Source organism: Rhinopithecus bieti, unplaced genomic scaffold (assembly GCF_001698545.2).
Source record: "Rhinopithecus bieti isolate Rb0 unplaced genomic scaffold, ASM169854v2 scaffold_28300, whole genome shotgun sequence".
NCBI classification, from domain to species: Eukaryota; Metazoa; Chordata; class Mammalia; order Primates; family Cercopithecidae; genus Rhinopithecus; species Rhinopithecus bieti.
Genome location: NW_016812352.1, coordinates 195,517 through 222,164, shown reverse-complemented (window position 1 = coordinate 222,164; position 26,648 = coordinate 195,517). Strand labels below are relative to the sequence as shown.

General features: G+C 40.6%; 1 protein-coding gene across 5 annotated transcripts in view; it reads right to left on the bottom strand.

Moving 5' to 3' along the window:
- Nucleotides 1-26,648, bottom strand: part of ABCG2 (ATP binding cassette subfamily G member 2 (JR blood group)) — a 141,861-nt gene that overhangs the window by 18,757 nt on the left and 96,456 nt on the right. For all 5 annotated transcript variants that reach the window (XM_017895929.1, XM_017895930.1, XM_017895927.1 and 2 more), the window contains 7 exons: nucleotides 22,963-23,022; nucleotides 22,191-22,305; nucleotides 21,459-21,611; nucleotides 12,847-13,004; nucleotides 9,274-9,425; nucleotides 6,390-6,491; nucleotides 4,727-4,977 (listed from right to left, as the gene is read on the bottom strand). In XM_017895929.1, the coding sequence (XP_017751418.1) occupies nucleotides 4,727-4,977; nucleotides 6,390-6,491; nucleotides 9,274-9,425; nucleotides 12,847-13,004; nucleotides 21,459-21,611; nucleotides 22,191-22,305; nucleotides 22,963-23,022 (991 nt within the window). The remainder of the gene's footprint in view (nucleotides 1-4,726; nucleotides 4,978-6,389; nucleotides 6,492-9,273; nucleotides 9,426-12,846; nucleotides 13,005-21,458; nucleotides 21,612-22,190; nucleotides 22,306-22,962; nucleotides 23,023-26,648) is intronic.

Here is a 26,648-nt window from a genome sequence, read left to right as displayed (position 1 = left end):
TGATCAAGGACACTTTTGGCATGAAGCACACCAAACTGCAAAAACAGACCATGATCTGTGATAACTAGTTTGTGAAGAACCTAGCATGGAAAGAACATTATTTCAATGTTTCTGCTTATGAGATATCTTTTAAAATTCACTTAGAAATTTTGGGGGGAAATCCATTATGCTGGCATATTTTCATTACCCTCAGAATATACTTCAACAGACCAAGCTTCCAAAATAAATGCAGATGACTGTATCCACATGCATTCATGCATGTGCATACAAGAGTCTATATTTTCACATAGTAAAACTGTCAAGAACATTCAATTCAGGATTTTTTTTTTTTTTTTTTTTGAGATGGAGTATTGCACTGTTGCCCCAGCTGGAGTGCAGTGGCACAATCTTGGCTCACTGCAACCTCCACCTCCAGGGTTCAAGCGAATCTCCTGCCTCAGCCTCCCCAGCAAATGGGATTACATGTGCCACCCACCAAGCCTGGCTAATTTTTTGTACGTTTAGTAGAAATGGGGTTTCACTATGTTGGCCAGGCTGGTCTCGAACTCCTGACCTCATGATCCGCCCACCTTGGCCTCCCAAAGCGCTGGGATTACATGCATGAGCCACCATGCCCAACCCAGACTTTTCAAACTAAACATTCCACATGCTTTGTCAAGTTTTCATTCAAACTTGTTATCTTATACTAACACTGAGTATTATGATTAAGATGTTTCCTAACAGCTTCAAAGTTCTAAAAATGTTTTCAAAGTCAGCTTTCAAACATATTGACAAAATAATCAATCCCGTAACCTTGGCATGCTTTTATAAGGTGTGTCCGTGTTATTCTTTCTGGCATTAAAGAAAGGAAAACAAACACGCAAACTAAACAATGCACAAAGGAGTGCACAGACCCCATCTGCTTCCAAGTTGAGCTGTTCAGGAAACACTCTGCACCTTAAATGAACATGAAATCTTCTCATACAGATAATGCATTCATTCTAAGATTTTCCAAATACAACCTTTGGTAGCCACATTATCAGAGGCCAAATTTGAATCATATAAAGAAATAACTAGTTCAAGCCAAAGTGCAGCTGTAAAGCAACAGATACAAGATTTATCAGCAGAGAGTCATAAAACATTTTAACAACTCAATTTTCAAGAACTCAGAATTAAAACATACAAAATTATAAACCCTAAATCAGGAATCATTAAGCTATAGCCCACAGATCAAATAGGGCCAGCCACCTATCTTTGTTCACCCATGAGCTAAGAATGGTTTTTTACTTTATTTTTTATTATTTTTTAGAGACAAGGTCTCACTCTGTCACTCAGGCTGGAGTGCAGTGGTGTAATCATAGCTCACTGACATAGCTCACTGAAGCCTCAAAACTTCTGGTCTCAAGCAATCCTTCCACCTCAGCCTTTTGAGTAGCTAGGTCTACAGACATGCACCACCACATCTAGCTCATTTTACTAATCATTGAATAAAAAGTCAAAAAGAATACTATTTCGCACAATATAAAATTTACATGAAATTCAAATTTCAGTGCCCATGTATAATCTTTTATTGGAATAAAATGAAAGTTGCCTTTTTTTTTTTAAAGAGGTCTTGGTTGGACACGGTCTTGGTTGGACTCATACCTGTAATCCCAGCACTGTGGGAGGCTGAAGTGGGTGGACTCACCTGAGGTCAGGAGTTCGAAGCCAGCCTGGCCAACATGGTGTAATCCTGTCTCTACTAAAAATAAAAAAATTAGCTTGGCATGGTTGGCAGGTGCTTGTAGTCCCAGCTACTCAGAAGGCTGAGGCAGGAGAATTGCTTGAACCCAGGAGGCGGAGGTTACAGTGAGCCAACACCACACCACTGCACTCCAGTCTGGGCAACAGAGCATGACTCTCTCTCAAAAAAAAAAGAAAAAAAGATAGGGTCTTGTTTTATTGCCCAGGCTGTTCTCACACTCTTGGCCTCAAGCATCCTTCTGCCTTGGTCTCCCAAAGTGCTGGGATTATAGACATGAACCACTGCACCTAGCCAGCCTTTCATTTATTATTGGAATACTGCCATATTTGTTTATTTATGTTATTAGCTATGGCTGCTTTCACACTAAAACGGCAGAGCTGACTACCTGAGACAAAGAGACAAAGACCACTTGGTCTTCAAAGCCTAAAATATTTTACTACCTGGTCCTTTACAAAATAAAAATAAAAAAGTTTGCCTACTCCTGCCCTAAGATAATATTCCAGTTTTTCACAAATCTAAACAAAACTTGTCCTGCTAAACAGATGTTTAGGGAGATCCAAGGTTCTATTCTTAATCTAAGAGACTGCCACTACTCTGAACGTGGCTGGAATTCCTTTTGTGAAAGTGAGTCCACTGATGAGGCAGGGAAGCTAAACCTGGAGGCACTAGGCCAGGTGTTAGCACTGGAAGGAAGCCCAGTATCAAAACACGCAGAATCTCAGTGTGTGAAAAACAGCTATGTTCCAATTATGCCCTCTCCAGAATTACCACATAGGTGATTTAGACAAGACATTTATAAACCACATTTTGAAGCAAGCTAGTTCAAGTTATTTTCCAAGTAAGCAAAATCTAACGCATACATCACACCAAAAGAGCAATTCATTACATCATTTCACCGTTGACAATAAGTAACCCAGGTTGATTCTACCAGACTGATTTCCAAATGGTATCAAATCTATGCTCAAAGAATAAAATTTTACCCTCAATTGATAGTATGTAAAAGTCCCAATGTTCTGACAGAAACACCAAATTATAAGTACTAAAAACATTTGGAGCAATTAGCAGTATGGCTCAACTAGGGATACAAGCTCTTAGATATATTTATATATACACTTAATTAGCAGTATGGCTATACATACATATATGTGGCTATACATATATACATATATAATATGTATATACACACATAATATATATACACACACATATATATACACACACACACATAATTAGCAGTATCACTCAACTAGGGATACAAGCTCTTAGATATATTTATATATATACTTAGGTATGGAAATTATGATGCACAAGTTTAAACATCAGTAATATTTTACTATAGCCAACAACGTGCCATCTTTTAGTACTCAACAGAAACTCAATATTGTTCATAAAAATAACAGCCCCAAATTAACCAGCCTAATTGACTTCTTTGAAGACTAGACCAATAAATTGGGAGTACTTATGTTTTGGGTGACAGAGGGGTTAAGAATAACAGAAAAGGCCAGGCATGGTGGCTCACACCTGTGATTCCAGCTCTTTGGGAGGCCAAGGCAGGAGGATCACTTGAGCCCAGGAGATCCAGACCAGGACAACATAGTGAGACCCTGTTTCTACAAAAAATCAAAACATCAGCCAGGTGTTGTGTACACTTGTAGTCCCAGCTACTCGGGAGGCTGAAGTGTGAGGATCGCTTGAGCCAAGAGTTTGGGGTTGCAGTGAGCTATGATTGCACCACTGCACTCCAGCATGAGTGACAGAGTGAGACTCAGTCTCTAAAAACAAAACAAAAAAAATGTTTAAAGAAAAGAATGACAAAAACCATAAGGAGTAATAATCACCAACTATCACAGAGCCAACCAAAGAATAAAGAAACATTATCTCATTTTGATTAACAGAAAGTTAATCTAACAATGAATAGCCTTGTTCTGTGAACTCAAATGTGCTTACTATGTTTGTATGATCTGTAAACTGTCTAAGGAAGGTCAATGATAAGGAATAGCACTTTGCACACAGGCTCTTCCCTTGGAGTGGCCAGCACATACTCCCTTCAGGTGTATTCAGTGACAGTAGGTGAAGGTTTCCCTGATCACCTGATTCCAACTGCAAATTAACCTTCTTCTCCCTACTTCTCTCTCTTCCTCCCCTTTCTCCACCCCTTCTCTGCTTAAAGTTTCCCCATAGTTCCTTCTACCATCTAACATGCTATGTATTTAATTTATTTATTATTTATCACACCTGTCTTCCTCAGAAAATTAGCTCCATGAGCAGAGTTTTATTTTTGCCCATTTTGTTCACTACTGGATTCACATCCCTAAAGCACAGCACAGGCCCTACAAGAACATGTTGAATGAACCAGTGAACGAAAGTGAACAGCTACCGGAAAACTCCAAACATGGCTGACATTTCTTTCACAGTTTCCCAAAAAAAAAAAAAACCATTTTTCTACTCAGATTATTCATTACAGCTTGTCTAAATCACAAAACTTCTGAGTTAGGGTAGTCTAAGAAACCACTAAAAAAAAAGAAGCTGGCCAGATATGGTGGCTCACACCTATAATCCTAGAATTGTGGGAGACTGAGACAGAAGAATCACTTGAACCCATGAGTTCAAGACCAGCCTAGGCAACACAGCGAAACCCCTTCTCTACACAAAACACAAAAATTAGCTGGATGTGGTGTGATGTGCCTGTAGTCCCAGCTGTTCAGGAGGCTGAGGTGTGAGGATCACTTGAGCCCAGGGAGGTCAGGGCTGCAGTGAGCTGAGTTCATGCCACTGCACTCCAGCCTGGGCAACAGAGTGAGACTCTGTCTCAAAAAAACAGAAGCTTTCCAAACGTAAAACTTAATTGTCCTTTATTTGTTCTGCTGACTGGTTCTATATCCCAGGTGGAGTGAAGATAACAAATAACTGGAAGGGTGGGTAGAAGATAAACATATCCTGAAGCAGATGATAACAGAACCACATTTTTCCCATTTGAGTATTTCAAAAGAATCTGCTGGTTACCTGAGCTATAGAGGCCTGGGGATTACCCAGCAAGTTTTTGAATGAACGCTTGGAAACCCATCTGAGCTGATGACAGAAGGAGGTGGTGTAGCTGATCTCCTTGAAGACTGTGATCTTCTTCTTCTTCTCACCCCCGGAAAGTTGATGTAATTCAGCTTTTGTCTCTTTGTAGAAGGAGGAGTTGACATAAATCTCGGCTAATTTTTCTATGAGTGGCTTATCCTGCTTGGAAGGCTCTATGATCTCCGTGGCTTTGCAATCAGTGGATAAAAAGGAAACATGAACAAAATAACAACTAATTTAGCCCATTTTTTCTGTGACCGCTTTCTTGGATTCTTCCCTAACACCTTCATTCTAAAGCTTTAGAAAGAAAAAATAGGCCAGGCACAGTGGATCATGCCTGTAATCTCAGCACTTTAGGAGGCTGAGGTGGGTGGATTACAAGGTCAGGAGTTCGAGACCAGCCTAACCAATATGGGGAAACCCCATCTCTACTAAAAATACAAAAAAAAATTAGCCTGGTGTGGTGGTGCGTGCCTGTAATCCCAGCTACTCAGGAGGCTGAGGCAAGAGAATTGCTTGAACCCGGGAGGTGGAGGTTGCAGTGAGCTGAGATCACACTACTGCACTCCAGCCTGTGCGAGACAGCAAGACTCCATCTCAAAAAAAGGAAAAATAGAAATAAAAAATTATGAGCTCTGTCATTAGAAAAGTATAACAGGTCAGGCACAGTGGCTCACTCCTGTAATCCCAGTATTTTGCAAGGCAGAGGGAGGAGGATCATGCGAGGCCAGGAATTCAACACCAGCCTGAGCAATGAAACGAGACCCTGTCTCTATAAAAATAAATAAAGTAAGTAATAAATTAAAATATATATTTAAAAGAGAAAAGAAATAAAAGAAAAGTACAGAGAACTAGGCTGTCTCCTGCCATAGTCTTATGAATATAGCAAACCCACTGATGTTTTCCTATTTGACCTTAATTCTTTTAAAACAGACTTCTTACCATAGAGTTCTAATTCTTAATATAAAACTCTGGTCATGGCTGGGGGTGGTGGCTCACTTCTGTAATCCCAACACTTTGGGAGGCCAAGGTGGGAGGATCACTTGAGGTCAGGAGTTCGAAACGAGCCTGACCAACAGCGTGAAACTCCACCTCTACTAAATATACAAAAATTAGCTGGGTGTGGTGGCACAGGCCTGTAATTCTAGTTGCTCGGGAAGCTGAAGCAGGAGAATGGCTTGAACCCAGGAGGCAGAGGGTGCAGTGAGCCGAGATAGCACCATTGCACTCCAGCCTTGGTGACAAGAGCTAGATTCCGTCTCAAAAAAAAAAAAAAAAAAAAAAAAAAAATCTGGTTGTTGCTTCCTACTATATGCAAATGCATACATTGCCAAGTTTATTTTAAAAACCCTATACAAACAGTGAGCATTTTAAAAAATGTTAACTCCTCTTGGAACTGACAATACCATATAAATTCTCATTTATAAATTAAATCAAAAACACCAGCAGCACTCACAGACAACAAAATGTTTGTGTTGACTGGGATCAGAAGACTGCATTAACAGAAATTCACGAAGTCACATTTTAATTAGCCACCACATTGTTAAATTTCAGCCAATTCAATTAGGCAAAAATCTGGGACTGTAACACATTCATATACCTTTAAAGTCTTCTTCTCTGTTTAATGCCACGGCAGTGGAATCTCCATTAATGATGTCCAAGAAGAAGTCCGCAGGGTTATTATAGGCCTCACAGTGATAACCTATGAAAGAAGGCAGCCCAAAAACACAAACATGATGGTCTTGGAAAATAAAGAGAAGTCACTTTCAGAGGGCAAGGGAGGTGAGGCTAGAGAAGACAGAATCTAACGACTTCTCCCTAACTTTCTTTCTCTCTTCTTCCCCCACTAATTTTACCCTTTCTTTTTATATATTCAATCACACTATATATATATATATTTGGTTTCTTTTTTTTTTTTTTTTTTGAGACAGGGTCTCCCTCTGTCACCCAGGCTGGAATGTGGTAGGGGATCTTGGTTCACTGAAACCTCTGCCTCCCGAGTTCAGGTGATTCTCCTGCCTCAGCCTCCCAAGTAGGTGGGATTAGAAGCGTGCATGACCGCATCCAACTAATTTTTGTACTTTCAGTAGAGACAGGGTTTCACCATGTTCGACCAGTTCGAGGCTGGTCTCTAACTCCTGGCCTCAAGTGATCCACCCATAAGTGCTGGGATTACAGGCATGAGCCACTGTGCCCAGCCTATCACACAATATTTCAGCAATTCTTTGTCTCCAGGCCGAAAAACAAAAGAAAAGGAAAGGAAAGGAAAAGAAAAGAAGAAAAGAAAAGAAAGGAAAAGAAAAGAAAAGAAAAAAAAAAAGGAAAAGGAAAAGGAAAAGAAGAAAACACTCCAAGCCAACCTTGGATTTGCAGGGCATTTTGCATTAGTGCTTGGTCCTTACCTATCGTAATTCATGAGACCTGAAATAGCTATCAGTATGCTCTGGTGCTTAACAGTACTTCCTCAAAAATCTAAATATAGACCCAAGAAAAAAATACCAAAAGCCCAGGTGTGTTTTGCTCTCTGAGTTCACCTAGGGAATGCCAGAATGATGGAACCCACATCAGCAATGACTGCTTCCCCACATACTAAATTCAGAGGTCCAGGGCCAGGTGCAGTGGCTCACATCTGCAATCCCAGCACTTTGGGAGGCCGAGACCGGCAAATCACTTGAGCCCAGGAGTTTGAGACCAACATAGCCAACATGGCAAAACCCCATTTATACTAAAAACACAAAAATTAGCCAGGTGTGTTGGCTTATGACAATAATCTCAGCTACTAGGGAGGCTGAGGCACAAGAATCGCTTGAACCTGGGAGGCGGAAGTTGCAGTGAGCTCAGAAAGCACCACTGCACTCCAGCCTGGACGACAGAGTGAGACCTTGTCTCAAAAGTAAATTAATTAATTAATTCCAAAATCCAAATCAACTGCTGTGCTGCTATAATTCCAAATAGAGAACAAATCCCCTGAGCAGTATTCTCGATAGAACATGGCCAGCACAGCACACCTGAACCGTTCAGCTTCAGATAATGAGATCATCTGAACTCAGTGTGGCCTGAAATCTGACTCTTAGTTAATCCCCTTTTTTAAAAACTAAGAAACATGGCCAATGAATATCTAAAATTATATTTAGGATCATAGGGAATCATTTATAATCATATCCAAATATCTCTAAAATGAGGCAGACCACACAAGCCATTTAAAAAACTCGCATATTTCTATCTAAAATTTTAAAAATCACACATTTCAATTTAAAATAAAAAGAATCATGCAGTCCAAGATTGTTAGAAATTTTGGTCCATCTAAGTCAGGTTTAGGACTAACCACTGTATTGACCGATACCCACTCAAGCGCTAAAGTTGCAATCTACAGTTACCAGAAAATTAAGTAGTGTCTGCCGGGCATGGTGGCTCACACCTGTAATCCCAGCACTTTGGGAGGCCATGGCAGATTGCTTTAGCTCAGGAGTTTGAGACCATCCTGGGCAACATGGCAAGACCCCGACTCTACAAAAAATACAAAAATTAGCTAGCTATGGTGGCATGTGCCTATAGTCCCAGCTGCTTGGGCGGCTGAGGTGGGAGGATGGCTTGAGCCCGGGGGGTTGAGGCTCAAGGAGTGAGTCAAGATTGTGCCACTGTACTCCAGCCTGGGTGACAGAGTGCGATCCCATCTCAAAAGAAAAAAACAAACAAACCCTAAAAAACAAAATTGGCTGGGTGCAGTGGCTCACACCTATAATCCTAGCACGTTGGGCAGCCCAGGCGGCGGATCAGAAGGTCAGGAGATCAAGACCATCCTGGCTAACATGGTGAAACTCCATCTCTACTAAAAAAATACAAAACAATGAGCCCGGCGTGGTGGCAGGCGCCTGTAGTCCCAGCTACTCAGGAGGCTGAGGCAGGAGAATGGCGTGAACCCAGGAGGCGGAGCTTGCAGTGAGCCAAGATCACATCATTGCACTCCAGCCTGGGTGACAGTGCGAGATTCCATCTCAAAAAAAATAATAAAAATAAAAATAAATACAATTAAGTAGCATCTCCATGAGTGCTCATCAAGGCAGACCAACATCATGTGCAAGGGGAAAAAATTATAAGGCCTCATCTGTTATATGGTCAAGAAGACAACCATATTAGGCCTTTCCAAAAATGTTCAAGTGACAGAATAACTGGCTATAAGGCCAACATATTAATTACTGAGCTTTTAAGAAATGGTCACTATAACTAGGAAGCAGAATATAGGCCCAGCAGAAATACTCATACACGCATGCACATTCAAATAGGACAAGAAAGATACCTCAATAACAAGCTGTGGTGCACAATGAAGAAAAATACTAGCACCAAATGGAACAAATATATTTTGAAGTGATGGATTCTCATGGTATGTCTACCCAAAGACCAAACAGCACTCCTGCACACCCGCTTTGCTCTCCTTCAGGATTCTATTAATGAAGGGTTTTACAGCATTAAAAAGTCAACCATACCAGCTGATTCAAAGTATCCCAAGGCCTCCTGAGCAGGCCCATGGAACATAAGTCTTCCTGAGGCCAATAAGGTGAGGCTATCAAACAACTTGAAGATGGAATATCGAGGCTGATGAATGGAGAAGATGATTGTTCGTCCCTGCTTAGACATCCTAGGTTAAAAGTGAGACAATAATGAGTCATTAAATATCTGAAACTTGTACTTCTTGGTAACATACTCCATTCTTGCCTTTAGATTGTTTGCTTCTAGTTCAACTTGACTTTGTCTTACTAACTTTTCTTCTCATATTATTTACCTATAGTTAGGAAACCTAAATTCAAAGCTTTTGTTAAAACAGAATAGGAATTTTCAAAGTATGTTGCATTGACAATCTAGAATCAACTAGAATGGTTATTAAAAATGCAGATTCTAGGACAGTCTTCCCAAACATTGAATTAGAATCTCTGAGAGTAGGTCTAGGGAATCTGCATTTTAAGAAGCAACCCAGGTAATCTGCAAGTATTTTCAAGATTTGAGAACTAACCATGGACTACATATTAAAACGGTCATATATCTCATTCTGACTTATCATTTAGGTCTTCTGGCTCTTTAAAAATTAGTTTTCACTCTTCTGCCCTAATAATGCAATTAACATAACTGAGTACTTACTATGTCTTTGCTAAATACTTTAGAGATAACTTCATTTCAATTTTCACAGTATTGTTATGAGGCAGTTCTAATATTATTATTATTACCCTCATTTTATAAATATGTCTTAAAGGATCAAGCAACTAAGCAACTGGCCAAGGGATCACTGTTAGTAAGAGACAAGGCTGGGATTTAATCTCTGGTCTAAGTCCATGGCCAAAACAGTGCTAACTTACCTTTTCACAGGAGTTATGACTTACAGGTTGATAAGGTTTGGCTGTGTGCCCACCCAAATCTCACCTTCAATTATAACAATCCCCATGTATCAAGGGCAGGGGCAGGTGGAGATAACTGAATCATGGGGGCAGTTCCCCCATACTATTCTCATGGTACTGACAATGTTTCACAAGATCTGATGGTTTTATAAATGGGAGTTCCCCTGCACAAGCTCTCTTGCCTGCCGCCATGTACAACATGCCTTTGCTGCTTCTTTGCCTTCTGCCATAATTGTGAGGTCTCCCCAGCCATGTGCAACTGTGAGTCCATGAAACTTCTTTCCTTTATAAATTATCTAGTGTCAGGTATGTCTTTATTAACAGACATACCTAGCAGACATGAGAACAGACTAATACAGTAAATTGGTACTGGTAGAGTAGGATGCTGCTGTAAGATACCCAAAAATCTGGAAGCTACTTTGGAACTGGGTAACAGGTAGAAGTTGGAACAGTTTGGAGGGCTAAGAAGAAGACAGGAAGATGTGGGAAAATTTGGAAACTCCAGAGACTTGTTGAATGGCTTTGACCAAAATGCTGATAGCGATATGGACAATCAAGTCCAGGTTGAGGTGGTCTCAGATGGAGATGAGGAACTTGTTGGGAACTGGAATAGAGGTGACTCTTGCTATGTTTTAGCAAAGAGATTGGTGGCATTTTGCCCCTGTCCTAGATATTTGTGGAACTGTGAACTTGAGAGAGATGACTTAGAGCATCTAGCATAAGAAATTTCTAAGCAACAAAGCATTCAAGAGGTGACTCAGGTGTGTTAAAAGCATTCGGTTTTATTCACTCACAAATATATGGTTTGAAATTAGAACTTATGTTTAAAAGAGAAGCAGAGCATAAAAGCTCAGAAAATTTGCAGCCCGATGATGCAATAAAAAAGAAAAAATCCATTTTCTGAGGAGAAATTCAAACCTGCTACAGAAATTTGCATAAGTAACAGGGAGCCAAATGTTAGTCACCAAGATAATGGGGAAAATGTCTCCAGGGCATGTCAGAGGTCTTTACAGCAGCCCCTCCCATCACAGGCTCAGAGGCATAGGAGGAAAAAATGGTTTCCTGGGCCAGGCCCAGGGCCTTACTGCTTCATGCAGTCTCGAGACTTGGTGCCGTATGTTCCAGCCATGGTTAAAGGGGACCAACAGAGAGTTCAGGCTGTTGTTTCAGAGAGTGCAAGACTCAAGCTTTGGTGGCTTCCATGTAGTGTTAGGCCTGCCCTCCGCCTAGATTTCAGAGGATGTATGGAAATACCTGGATGTCCAGGCAGAAGTCAACTTCAGGGCTGGAGCCCTCATGGAGAACCTCTGCTAGAGCAGTGCAGATGGGAAATGTGGGGTGGGAGCCCCTACACAGGGCCCCCAGTGGGGCACTGCCTAGTGGAGTAGTGAGAAGAGGGCCATCATAGCTTAAGACCCCGGAATGGTAGATCCAACAACAGCTTGCACTGTGCATCTGGAAAAGCCACAGACACTCAATATCAGCCTGTGAAAGCAGCCACGCGAGGGGCTGTACCCTGAAAATCCACAAGGCCAGAGCCTCCCAAGGCCCTTGGAGCCCATCTCTTGCATCAGTGTGACTTGGATGTGAGATATGGAATCAAAGAAGATAATTTCGGAGCTTTAAGATTTGACTGCCCCTTTGTATTTTGGACTTGCACGGGACCTGTAGCCCCTCCATTTTGGCCATTTTCTCCCATTTGGAACAGATGTATTTACCCAATGCCTGTACTCCTGTTGTATCTAGGAAGTTACTAACTTGCTTTTGATTTTACAGGCTCATAGGTGGACAGAACTTGCCCTGTCTCAGATGAAACTTTAGATCGTGAACTTCTGAGTTAAAGCTGAAATGAACTTTGGGAGACTCTTGGGAAGGCATGATTGGTTTCAAACTGTGAGGACATGAGATTTGGGAGGGAGGGACCAGGGGTGGAATGATATGTGTCCCCACCCAAATCTCACTTTGAATTGTAATAATATTTGTAATAATTATAATAACAATACACAGGTAGAAGAAGGGCCAAAATCACTGTTCGAAACTGTTACTATTCAAAATATTATATGTGAAGAGTCACTTCAATTTTAACATTTTCTAAGAACCTACTGTATGCTAGCATGTATACAAAGACATTCTGCCTCAAAGAGGATCAGGCCAGTAGGTCAACAATTTCAGCACAATATGAAACAGAAGAAGCTAAGGATTCCTGGTAAGCAAAATGGGAGACTCACAACCCAGTCTGAAGATGATATAAGCAGAGTAAAAAAGGCCCAACAGGAGAAAGTTAAGAAGAAAAAGCACTGAAGGTGGAAGAATAAGATGAAAAAGATGTGAAATAAAAAAGTCTACTCAGAAAACTACAAAATGTTCAGTGTTACAGAGCAGAGAGATAGAAAAAATGTGTATGTGTGTATCTGTTGGTGTTGAGTAAAGAAGCTAAAGAGACAGCACAAAACAGGCCCAACCCTGCCCCCACCCTCATCACAGCAATCCTTCCCTACACTCTTACCTGCTTTGTTTTTCTTGATAATGCTTTTCACTTCTCAAGTGACTTTCCCTCCAACAGAAGAGGAAGAAATTGTTTTGATCATTTCTGAACCCCCTGCACCAAGAATATCTGGGACATAGTAGTGATAAGATATTAACTAAAGATAATGTTCCCATAGCATTTACCTTTTCAGGAGCAAAAGGACAGCATTTGCTGTGCTTGAGTCTAAGCCCGTTGTAGGCTCGTCCAAGAACAAGATGGAAGGATCAGTGATAAGCTCCATTCCTATACTAGTCCTTTTTCTTTCTCCTCCAGACACACCACGGATAAACTGAGTTCCAACCTAAATCACAAATATTATAATTGTCAATGATAATAACCAGTCACTACTGTTTGGTGAGCTCCTAACATGTGCCAGTCCTGTAAGAGACACTTTATCTCATTAAGTTCATTTATTCTGAACAGCAAATAAGTGGATACCTGGCAGATAAAGTAGGTTTCTCTTTTATCAGATGAGTGAACTTAGGTTCAGGTCACAGCTGGTCAGTAACTAAGCCTGATACAAAGCACCTCCTTGGGTGAGGCATAGAAGTGCAAGGGGTCGGGGAAGTACCTCCCCTAGTCAAGGAAAGCCATGAGGGACTGTGCCATGAGGGATGGTGTATTCCAGCCCAGACACTGCACTTTTCCCATGATATTCACAACCCGCAGACCAGGAGATTCTCACAGGTGCCTATGCCACCAGGGTCCTGGGTTTCAACCACAAAACTGGGCGGCCATTTGGGCAGATACTAATAGCTGCAGGAGTTTTTTTTTCATACCCCAGTGGCACCTGGAATGCCAGTGAGACAAAACTGTTTACTGCCCTGGAAAGGGGGCTGAAGCCAGGGAGCCAAGTGGTCTAGCCCGGCTCAGAAGATCCCAGCCCCACAGAGACCAGCAAGCTAAGATCCACTGGCTTGAAATTCTAACTGCCAGCACAGCAGTCTAAAGTCAACCTGGGAAGCTTAAGCTTGGTAGGGGGAAGGGCGTCCACCATTACTGAGGCTTGAGTAGGCCCTCACAGTGTAAACAAAGCCGCCAGGAAATTCGAACTGGGTGGAGCCCACCACAGCTCAGCAAAGCCACTGTAGCCAGACTGCCTCTCTAGATCCCTCCTCTCTAGCCAGGGCATCTCTGAAAGAAAGGCAGCAGCTCCAGTCAGGGGCATATAGATAAAACTCCCACCTCCCTGGGACAGAGCAGGAGGCTGCGGGCACAGCTTCAGCAGATTTAAACGTTCCTGACTGCCGGCTCTGAAGAGAGCAGTGAATCTCCCAGCACAGTGCTAGACCGCTGCTAAGGAACAGACTGCCTCCTCAAGTGGATCCTTGACCCCTGTGCCTCCTGATTGGGAGACACCTCCCAGCAGGGGTCCACAGACACTTCATACAGGAGAGCTCCAGCTGGCAACTGGTGGGTGCCCCTCTGGGAACAATGCTTCCAGAGGAAAAAACAGGCAGCAATCTTTGCTGTTCTACAACCTCTGCTAGTGATACCCTGGCAAACAGGGTCTGGAGTGGACCTGCAGCAAACTCCAGCAGACCTACAGCAGAGGGGCCTGTTAGAAGGAAAACTAACAAACAGAAAGGAATAGCATCAACATCAACAAAAAGGATGTCCACACTAAAATCCCATCCAAAGGTCACCAGCATCAAAGACCAAAGTTAGATAAATCCATGAAGATGAGGAAAAACCTATGCAAAAGGCGGAAAATTTCAAAAATCAGAACGCCTCTTCTCCTCCAAAGGATCACAACTCCTCACCAGCAAGGGAACAAAACTGGATGGAGAATGAGTTTGATGAATAGACAGAAGTAGGCATCAGAAGGTGGGTAATAACAAACTCCTCTGAGCTAAAGGAGCATGTTCACGTTCTAACCCAATGCAAGGGAGCTAAGAACGTTGAAAACAGGATAGAGGAATTGCTAACTAGAATAACCAGTTTAGAGAAGAATATAAATGACCTGATGAAGCTGAAAAACACAGCACGAGAACTTCGTGAAGCAAACACAAGTATCAATAGCCAAATCAATCAAGCGGAAGAAAGGATATCAGAGATTGAAGATCAACTTAATGAAATAAAGCATGAAGACAAGATTAGAGAAAAAAGAATGAAAACGAACAAACAAAGCCTCCAAGAAATATGGGACTACGTGAAAAGACAAACCCTATGTTTGATTGGTTACCTGAAAGTGACGGGGAGAATGGAACCAAGTTGGAAAACACTCTTCAGGATATTATCCAGAAGAACCTCCCCAACCTAGCAAGATGGGCCAACATTCTAATTCAGTAAATACAGAGAACACCACAAAGATACTCCTCGAGAAGAGCAACCCCAAGACACATAATCGTCAGACTCATGAAGGTTGAAATGAAGGAAAATATGTGAAGGGCAGCCAGAAAGAAAGGTTGGGTTACCCACAAAGGAAAGACCATCAGACTAACAGCAGATCTCTCTGCCAAAACCCTGTAAGTCAGAAAAGAGTGGGGACCAATATTCAAAATTCTTAAAGAAAAGAATTTTTCACCCAGAATTTCATATCCAGCCAAACTAAGCTTCACAAGCGAAGGAGAAATAAATTCCTTTACAGACAAGCAAGGGCTGAGGGATTTTGTCACTACCAGGCCTGCCTCAAAAGAGCTCCTCAAGGAAGCACTAAACATGGAAAGGAAAAACTAGTACCAGTGACTGCAAAACATACCAAGTTGTAAAACCATCAACACTATGAAGAAACTGCATCAACTAATGGGCAAAATAACCAGCTAACATCATATTCACAGGATCAAATTCACACATAACAATATTAACCTTAAATATAAATAAGCTAAATACCCCGGTTAAAAACACAGACTAGCAAATTGGATAAAGAGTCAAGACCCATTGGTGTGCCATATTCAGGAGACCCGTCTCATATGAAACACACACATAGGCTCAAAATAAAGAGATGGAGGAAGATCTACCAAGCAAATGGAAAGCAAAAAAAAGCAGGCATTGCAATCCCAGTCTCTGGTAAAAGACTTTAAAGCAACAAAGATCAAAAAAGACAAAGAAGGGCATTACCTAATGGTAAAGGGATCAATTCAACAAGAAGAGCTAACCATCCTAAATATATAGGCACCCAATACAGAAGCACCCAGATTCATAAAGCAAGTCCTTACAGACTACAAAGAGACTTAGACTCCCACACAATAACAGTGGGAAACTTTAACACCCCACTGTCAATATTAGACAGATCATCAAGACAGAAAATTAACAAGGATATTCAGGACTTGAACTCAGCTCTGGACCAAGTGAACCTAATAGATACCTACAAACAAACAAACAAAAAGCCTCACTCAAAACCACACAACTACATGGAAACTGAACAACCTGCTCCTGAATGACTACTGAGTAAATAACAAAATGAAGCCAGAAATAAATAAATTCTTTGAAACCAATGAGAACAAAGACACAACATACTAGAATCTCTGGGACATAACTAAAGCAGTGTTTAGAGGGAAATTTATAGCACTAAATGCCCACAGGAGAAAGTGCGAAAGATCTAAAATCGACACCCTAACATCACAATTAAAAGAACTAGAGAAACAAGAGCAAACAAGTTCAAAAGCTAGCAGAAGACAAGAAATAACTAAGATCAGAGCAGAACTGAAGGAGATAGAGACAGGAAAAAACCTTCAAAAAAATCAATGAATCCAGGGGCTGGTTTTTTGAAAAGTTTAACAGAATAGATAGAGCACAAGCTAGATTAATAAAGAAGAGAGAAGAATCAAATAGATATATTAAATAATGAAAAAGGGGATATAATCACTGATCCCACAGAAATACAAACTACCATCAGAGAATACTATAAACACCTCTATGCAAATAAACCATAAAATCTAGAAGAAATGGATTTTCCTGGACACATATACCCTCCCAAGACTAATCAAGGAAGAAGTCGAATCCCTGAATAGACCAATAGCAAGTTCTCAAATTGAGGCAGTAATTAATAGCCTACCAACCAAAAAAAAATCCAGGACCAGATGGATTCACAGCCGATTTCTACCACAGGTACAAAGAGGAGCTGGTACCATTCCTTCTGAAACTATTCCAAACAAAAGAAAAAGAGGGACTCCTCCCTAACTCATTTTATGAGGCCAGCATCATTCTAACACCAAAACCTGGCAGAGATACACAAAAAAAGAAAATTTCAGGCCAATATCCCTGATGAACATCAATGCAAATATCCTCAACAAACTACTGGCAAACCAAATCCAGTAGCACATCAAAAACCTTACCCACCACGATCAAGTTGGCTTCATCCCTGGGATGCAAGGCTGGTTGAACATATGCAAATTAATAAACATAATCCATCACACAAATAGAACAAACAATGAAAACCACATGATTGTCTCAATAGATGCAGCAGTAAGGCCTTTGAAAAAATTCAACATCCCTTCATGCTAAAATCTCTCAATACACTAGGCATTGATGGAATGTATCTCAAAATAATAAGAGCTATTTATGACAAACCCACAACCAACATCACACTGAATGGGCAAAAGCTAGAAGCATTCCCTTTGAAATCCTGCACAAGACAAGGACGCCCTCTCACTCCACTCCTATTCAACATAATATTGGAAGTTCTGGCCAGGGCAATCAGGCAAGAGAAAGAAATAAAGCGTATTCAAATAGGAAGAGTGGAAGTCAAATTGTCTCTGTTTGCAGATGACATGATTGTATATTTAGATAAGCCCTTTGTCTCAGCCCAAAATCTCCTTAAGCTGATAAGCAACTTCAGCAAAGTCTCAGGATACAAAATCAGTGTGCAAAAATCACAAGCATTCCTATACACCAATAATAGAGAGCCAAATCATGAACTTCCATTTACAATTGCTACAAAGAGAATAAAATACCTAGGAATACAACTTACAAAAGATGTGAAGAACCTCTTCAAGGAGAACTACAAACCACTGCTAAAGGAAGTAAGAGAGGACACAAACAAATGGAAAAACATTTCATGCTCACGGATAGGAAGAATCAATATCATGAGAATGGCCATACTGTCCAAAGTAATACATAGATTCAATGTTATCCCCATCAAGCTACCATTGACTTTCCTCACAGAATTAGAAAAAACTACTTTAAATTTCATATGGGACCAAAAAAAAGCCCGTATAGCCAAGACAATCCTACGCAAAAAGAACAAAGCTGGAGACATCACACTACCTGACTTTAAACTATACTACAAGACTACAGTAACTAAAATAGCATGGTACTGGTACCAAAACAGATATATAGACCAATGGAATAGAACAGAGGCCTCAGAAATAATGCCACACATCTACAACCATCTGATCTTTGACATACCTGACAAAAACAAGCAATGGGGAAAGGATTCCATATTTAATAAATGGTGCTAGGAAAACTGGCTAGCCATATGCAGAAAACTGAAACTGCACCCTTCTTTAAACCTTATACAAAAATTAACTCAAGATGGATTAAAGACTTAAATGTAAGACCTAAAACTGTAAAAACCCTAGAAGAAAACCTAGGCAATACCATTCAGGACACAGGCATGGGCAAAGACTTCATGACTAAAACACTGACGGCAATTGCAACAAAAGCCAAAATTGACAAATGGGATCTAATTAAACTAAAGAGCTTCTGCACAGCACACAAAAAAAAAAGAGAGAAAAAAAAAGAACCCTATCTTCAGAGTGAACGGGCAACCTACAGAACGGGAGAAAATGTTTGCAATCTAGCCATCTGACAAAGGGCTAATATCCAGCAACTACAAAGACCTTAAACAAATTTACAAGAAAAACATAACCCCATCAAAAATTGGGCAAAGGATATGAATAGACACCTCTCAAAAGAAGACATTTACGTAGCTAACAAACATATGAAACAGAGTTCATCATCACTGGTCATTAGAGAACTGCAAATCAAAACCACAATGAGATACCATCACACACCTGTTAGAATAGTGATCATTAAAAAGTCAGGAAACAACAGATGCTGGAGAGGATGAGGAGAAATAAGAATGCTTTTACACTGTTGGTGGGAGTGTAAATTAGTTGAACCATTGTGCAAGACAGTGTGGTGATTCCTCAAGGATCTAGAACCAGAAACACCATTTGACCCAGCAATCCCATTACTGGGTATATACCCAAAGGATTATAAATCATTCTACTATAAAGACACATGCACACATATATTTATTGTAGCACTGTTCACAATAGCAAAGACTTGGAACCAACCCAAATGCCCACAATGATAGACTGGATAAAGAAAATGTGGCATATATACACCATGAATACTACGCAGCCACAAAAAAGAATGAGTTCATGTCCTTTGCAGGGACATGGATGAAGCTGGAAACCATCATTCTCAGCAAACCAACACAGGAACAGAAAACCAACCACCACATGTTCTCACTCATAAATGGGAGTTGAACAATGAGAACACATGGACACAGGGAGGGAAACATCACACACTGGGGCCTGTCTGGGTGTCGGGGGCTAGGGAAGGGATAGCATTAGGAGAAACACCTAATGTAGATGATGGATTGATGGGTGCAGCAAACCACCATGGCACATGTATACCTATGTAACAAACCTGCAGGTTCTACACATGTATCCCAGAACTTTAATAAAAGATAAAATTTAAAAAAAAAATGCAACTGCTGTTAACAGGTTGTTCCTTACTGAATCAAATATTTAGTTTGAAGTTCAGAACACTAAAAGATAGGTGACATGGTGAAATCACAGTCTAAAAAGGGAGATAAAGTCAGGAGAAGAAAATGTGAAAGCAACTATAATGTATTAGCCATCTAACACTCTCTCCCCTCCCAGTGTCCAGGTGGACTTACAGTAAAAGCATGGGCTCCGTAGCTAGGAAAGTTCACTTTCTCTCATACCGTATTAACACCTTTTTAATTACCATGAGGCTTCCCAAATTGACCCCATATACCTAAGGTTAATAACTGGGAAATCTATGTAAATGATATTAATAGTCTTATTACTATATTAATTATACTTTAACCATATAATTACTATAGTAATCAGACAATTCACTTTACATTTCTGTTATGTTTAAAATTTCACAAAAAGTAAATATTTTAAATGTATTGCTTCAATCATTTAGATAAATAAACTAGGAAGTCAATAGCTGTGCCTTCACAGTCTGTTTTCCCTAGAAATCCTAACAAGCAACATAGGGCAATGGCTGCCTGAAGGTAAAGAACAGAGTGGAACAAACCACCTTACTGGAAAGACAAAATCAAATAAATAAACAGAACCGAAGCAAAGAAAACCCAATCACTCATAAAGCAGAAATAAGTGGTGAATGGTGGCATCTCAGAGTTACTCTTCCAAACAAAATACAGTAAAACACCCTGAACAGAAGACTGTCAGAAAGCATAATATGAAGTATAGACCATTAGAACATCTCATTCTTCATTGCTTCTAAGTAAGGGATACCACAGGGGATTACATTATAGGCATTACAATGCAAAAAGCTCATTTTCACCCAAAGCTTCAAATGTCTTCTCAGCAAATCTTCCATACCTATTAATCAATTGTAAAGTTCATTCATTCGTTTCATTTTTTTTCTTCACGATCCTCTCCAACCCACAAGAGGAGGTGTTACTTTGTCTCTCTTGCCCACAATTGTATCTCTAGAACCTAAAAGACAGCTTCGCATACAAAAGTCTGTAAACATCTGGCAGAAGAAAAAGAGGCAGAGAAGGAGGAAGGGAATGAGAGACAAAACCATCAAAAGAAAGGCTATAAAAAAACACACTACACAAACAAGAAATAAATCCTAATTTGACCAAATATAATTTTGGAAGCCAAATTATAGCAAACTAAAATATATACAGCAGGGGTCCCCAACTCCTGGGGAACCAGTATGCACAGCAGGTGAGTGAGCAAAGCTTCATCCGTATTTATAGCCGCTCCTCAATGCTTGCATTACTGCCTGAGCTCCACCTGTCAGGTCAGTGGAGGCATTAGATTCTCATAGGAGCACAAACCGTATTGTGAACTGCACGTGCAAGGGATCTAAATTGTGTGTTCCTTATGAGAATCTAATGCCTGATGATGTCTCACTGTTTCCCATCACCCCCAAATGGGACCATCTAGTTGCAAGAAAACCATCTCAGGGCTCCCACTGATTCTATATTATGATGAGTTGTATAATTATTTCATTATATATTACAATGAAATAACAATAGAAATAAAGTGTACAATAAATGTAATACACTTGAATTATCCCAAAACCATCTGCCCTACCCTGGTCCATGGAAAAACTGTCTTCCACAAAACCAGTCCCTGGTGCCAAAAACATTGGGGACTGCTGATACAGAGCAAGAAACCTTGGACTCTCATCACTTATCAATCCCAGAAATATACCTCAATAGCAATGGAACAAAGTCCCTTGGAGGAAGAGTGACTGAAAGGAGGAAGAGAAAAAGAGGAAGAAGAAAAGCTAGTGCAGATATGGAATGAGACGTGACTTAAGCCATAAGTTGGGGGAGGAGCATAAGGAAAGGGCAGGAACACTTTCACATACAACACCACATCACTTCAGGTGCGCAATTCAAACACTGTGAAGATTTTTTTCCAGGTTAATTTCCACATTCATATTATGTAACAAGCTGCTTTTCTCATTGTTATGGAAAGCAATCACTTTTGACCATACACATTACAGGAAACCTCTGAATCAGGTCCTATCTATGCTGATCACGATGCTTTCAGTTTCTCCACATTACCTTGGAGTCTGCCACTTTATCCAGACCCAACTCTTGAATGACCCTGTTAATCCGTTCGTTTTTTTCATGATTCGTCATAGTTGTTGGAAGGCGAAGAGCTGCTGAGAACTGTAAGTTTTCTCTCACCGTCAGAGTGCCCATCACGACATCATCCTTAAGGCAAATAGCATTTTAATGAGACATAATGAGTCTTTTCTAAGACCATGACTGTTTAGTATATGTAACATAATCCACAAAAATAACGTAACTAAGGTAAAGTTCTAGCTAATGATGAACCTGCAGTTCTGCAAATGACAGTTAACCCCATAGATGTCTGCAAAGCCTGCTTATAATCATTTTCGCCCCCTATCTGTACACCCAAATAGAATGCAAGTAATTATGTTAACTACCAGCAGACACTTCCAGATTGCTTCATACAAGGATTTGCTAAAATATCTTTCTAAGCTAGGGGAAAAGAAAGATGAAGGAAAGGCAAAAAAAGGATAACAGTAGTATCTTTTAGAAATGATAGAAAAATGAGAATTGGTATCACTGTCCTTACAAGGGCCATCTTCCAGATTCTCCCTGCCTTTTCACATAAGTATCTATGGGAAATTAAGAAAAGCTGCTGTAAAGGAAGTCAGTTCTAGGAACATGTCACATAATCAATTGGAAGCACATTGAACTATCAGCCAAAGCACTTACCCATATAGAAACAGAGGAAACAGAAAATGCAAACCCACTAATACTTACTTGTACCACATAACCTGAATTACATTTGAAATTGGTAGGTCGCAGTGCTCCATTTATCAGAACATCTCCGGATAATCCACTTGGATCTTTCCTTGCAGCTAAGACATCTAATAACCTATAAGAGGACGTATATGTTGTGGGTCTAATAACCTATAAGAGCATATATATATTGTGGGGTTTTTTCCCTCCAACACAGGTTATATATTCCATGGCTACTTTGAATCCAAATTCTGCTTTAGTTAGAAAACTAACTGGTCAAGAAATTCTATGGTTTAACTAAAATTATGCTTTTAAAAATTCTCATCTTTCTCTTTTCATTGTACATTACAATAAAGCCCCAAAACATAAAGCAAGACACCATTGGCTGATAAAGTACAGATCTCCCAAATGGCCCTCCCAGCTGTCTGACCTTGGAGGTACCAACACAGGCAATGTGCTCTTTTATCTAAGACGCATGCCTTTACTTACATCTTCTGCTCCCTTTCCCTACTTTTAACATTCTCCCATTCTTTTTCCTCCCTATTAGCTGATAACATGGTCAACTGCTACATGTCAATCACCTTATCAAGTCCTATTAGTAAAGCTAACCTAATAAGACTACCTGGTCCTTGGGACAAAACCACACAACTACAGTTATCCACAGCACCTAGAACCAGACCTGACACGCATTGCAAATGCTCAATAAATACCTGGTTACACACACACAAAAGTGGATTTTAAAAGCACATTAAAAGTGCACAGAAGAAGCTTACTTATACTCTCTTATACTCACGAAGATTTGCCTCCACCTGTGGGTCCCAGGATGGCATTGAGGCCAGGTTTCATGATCCCACTGCAAACACAAAAACAGACTGATTTACTATTCCACTTTAGGTCAGGTTCTATTGATTTAGGGTCTGCACTGAATATACTCAATGAAGGTTGATGACATTATAAACAGAAAACAAGCACAAACCAACTCTTAAAGAAAACAAACCAACAAACAAAAAACAGGCCATGCATGGTGGCTCAGGCCTGTAATCCCAGCACTTTAGGAAACCAAAGCGGAAGGATTACCTGAGTTCCGGAGTTTAAGAACAGTCTAGGCAACAAAGGGAGACACTGTCTCTACTTTAAAAAAAAAAAGATTGTTGATTTGATGTGTAATATACAATGGATGGTAATCACTGGTCAAGTCCTACAAGAAAAACGGCATAGATTCCTCTAAATTCCTTTCACTTATTCTTTAACCCATTTATATTTTCTGGAAGATGATATTCAACATTCAGCGTTCCTTGAAATAACTAACAGATTCTTATGAAACATCTCTGTTACACTTACTGCTCTTAACACAGTGTGAAATACATGGCATGTTCTGAGTACCGTTTGATTATCAGTACTGTATCTTCAAGTGATCTCATTTGCTACCTAGTAAAATTCTACACAATTAATAAGTCGCTAATTTGTGGAATACTGGCAGAAGTATTCTCACTGCTAAAATCTAATCAGTCCAAGAAACATCTAAGTAGAAATCGAGGCTAGGATAAAGCACTTCAGGATAAAAAGAAAACATGACTGAAAGAAAAAAAAAAGCCTTAATCCACTTAGAAAAGTAAAAGATATATCCTCAAGATAGATCATTTTCTTCCTTGTTAAGAGTCAGATAAATACACTAGAAAATTCCAAGTTTAGAAGCAGAAGACATCACTTTGGTAGGGGCATCCTTTAAGAATATGAAGACGTGGTACAGACTTAAGAACGTTTCAAACAAAGTGGATGTCTGGGGTAGTGAATATTCAGATAGAGTAGGAAAGTGGAAAAAATTATGGCAGTGTTGACTATGCTGAGACCCAAGAAGATGGCAAATAGTTTGATTTTATCCTAAAGATACCAAGTAGAATGATAAGTAGATAAGGAACTGGAGAAAGGAGAATTCGGCCGGGCGTGGTGGCTCACGCCTGTAATCCCAGCACTTTGGGAGGCTGAGGCGGGTGGATCACTTGAGATCAAGAGTTCTAGACCAGCCTGGCCAACATGGCAAAACCCCATCTCTACAAAAAATACAGAAATTAGCCAGGCATGGCGGTGGGCGCCTGCAATCCCAGCTACTTGGGAGCCTGAGGCAGGAGAATCACTTGAACCCAGGAGGTGGAGGTTGCAGTGAGCCGAGCTGCACTCCAGCCCAGGCGACAGAGCAAGACTCTGTCTCAAAAAAAACAAAAGTTAAGAAGAGAAAGCTAGCGGGTGGGGAGATTGTTTATATTATGGAATAGAAAAATCAGGAAGTACGTCCTTAACGTACATCCTTAATGTACTTGCTGATTTTCTTATTCCATAATATAAATCTCCCACCCTCTCTAGTCAGTTAGAGCTAGATTTTTCACTTTTTGAGATTTTACAAACATGGAAATATAGACAGAATCTTGAGGGTTCAGATCAGAATTGGAGATATTAATGAGAAGCCATAGGTTTTAATCCATATACAAAGACAGCCACAGAAAGATAAAGATGGAAACTCCCAGGGTGCTGCCGGAATGGTCACCACTGCTCCCCCGGCTCCCCTCCTACCTGCTTTGGCCAGATCTGTATGCGCCTGCACATGGGAGGTAATTTTTTTTTAAGTTATGCATGTATGTGTATGCACATGTGTGTAGACATATATGCATATATATATATTCTCTAGGTCTCACTCCACTGAAAAAGCCTAGAAGCAATGACATCCCAATAGCAATGAGCATTTTAAACACCCAGATTTTGGTTTTGTAAATATCTCCTCCATAAAAATCAACAGCTGATACTAGGTCTGAGGCAGGGTAAGTACACAGTGAGTCTGAAATTGCTTGCCATGCCAAGTAAATATTCAAAGAATGAGGCAAGGTGGGAGGAACACTTGAGCTCACGAGTTTGAGATGTGCCTGGGCAACATAGTGAAACCCTATCTCTACAAAAAACTTAAAAGTTAGCTAGAAGTGGTGGTATGTGCTGGTGGTCCCAGCTACTCGGGAGGCTGAGGTGACAGGATCACTTGAGCCCAAGGGATTGAGGTTGCAGTAAGTAAGTATGATCATGCCACTGCACTCCAGCCTGAGCAACAAAGTAAGTCCTTGTCTCTAATAAAATTTGTTTAATTACAAAAAGAGGCCGGGCGCGGTGGCTCACGCCCGTAATCCCTACATTTTGGGAGGCCGAGGAGGGTGGATCACCTGAGGTCAGGAGTTTGAGACCAGTCTGGCCAATATGATGAAACCCTGTCTCTACTAAAATACAAAAAATTAGCTGGGCATGGTGGTGGGCACCTGTAAACCCAGCTACTTAGGAGGCTGAGGCAGGAGAATTGCTTGAACCCGGGAGCTGGGGGTTGCAGTGAGCCAAGATCATGCCATTGCACTCCAGCCTGGGCAATAAGAGCAAAATTCCGTCTCAAAAAAATAAAATAAAATAAAATACTAAAATAAAAAAAGAATGAGGAGATATATCCAAAGAATGAGAGACGGAGAGAAGGAAGAACCCACCTTGAAAGATCTCCCACTGACCAAATCAGGAACAATAAGAGTATGAAGGTAAAACATAATAATGCATTAATTGAATAAAATACAAATCCATGACTCTATACTGGTGATAGATGAAGGTTTCTCCTTTCAGTAAAACAAACTAAGAGATAACGAAAATAGAAAATCACGTTTAGCAACTATGATAGTGGTGGCTGATTCAGGCAGGAGTCATCCAGCGGGGACTGAAGTTGAAGTTTAATGTAGAATGGAGTTCTGGAATAATGTCAGCTTATCTCCCCTCATAACACTAGTCAATTACCAAGGGGAATGGGTGACATTATAGCCAAGTTTGACAGACATCAACATGACCAGGTGATCAATTTTAACATCACCAGGGATGAGATGAGATAAGAAAATACCATGTTGAACGAGACTGAAGAGACAGGATATGGTAGGCAGTCAAATATGGGAGGGGCATGGTTGACCCAAGGCCCTGAGGACCTACCACGACCTTCCTTACAAGGCTACATTTCCCCTTGGCTGCTCCTGGACAATGTCTGAGTAGTCATATAGGAGAAGGTCCTTATTTCAGGAACACACACACTGGAAGAGTTAGGGAGAAGGAAGCACCATGTGGACAGCCTGCACTCACGCGGTTCAGAAAAAACACTAATGACCATGGGAACATGAAAAGACAAAGTGATGAGAACAAATGCAGTGAAATGTTGGCGAGAACCTGAATGAAAACGGTTATGTTCCTGCAAGGTTTACATTTAACATCAGGCCACGTGTGGTGGCTCATGCTTATAATCCCAGTGCTTTGGGAGGCCAAGGTGGGAGGATCACTTGGGCCCAGGAGTTCAAGACCAGCCTGGGCAATGTAGAAAGACTCCATCTCCACAACAAAAAAAAAATTTTAATTAGCCAGGCATTGTGGCATCTAGCTACTCCAGAGGCTGAGGCGGGAGAATCACTTGAGCCCAGGAGT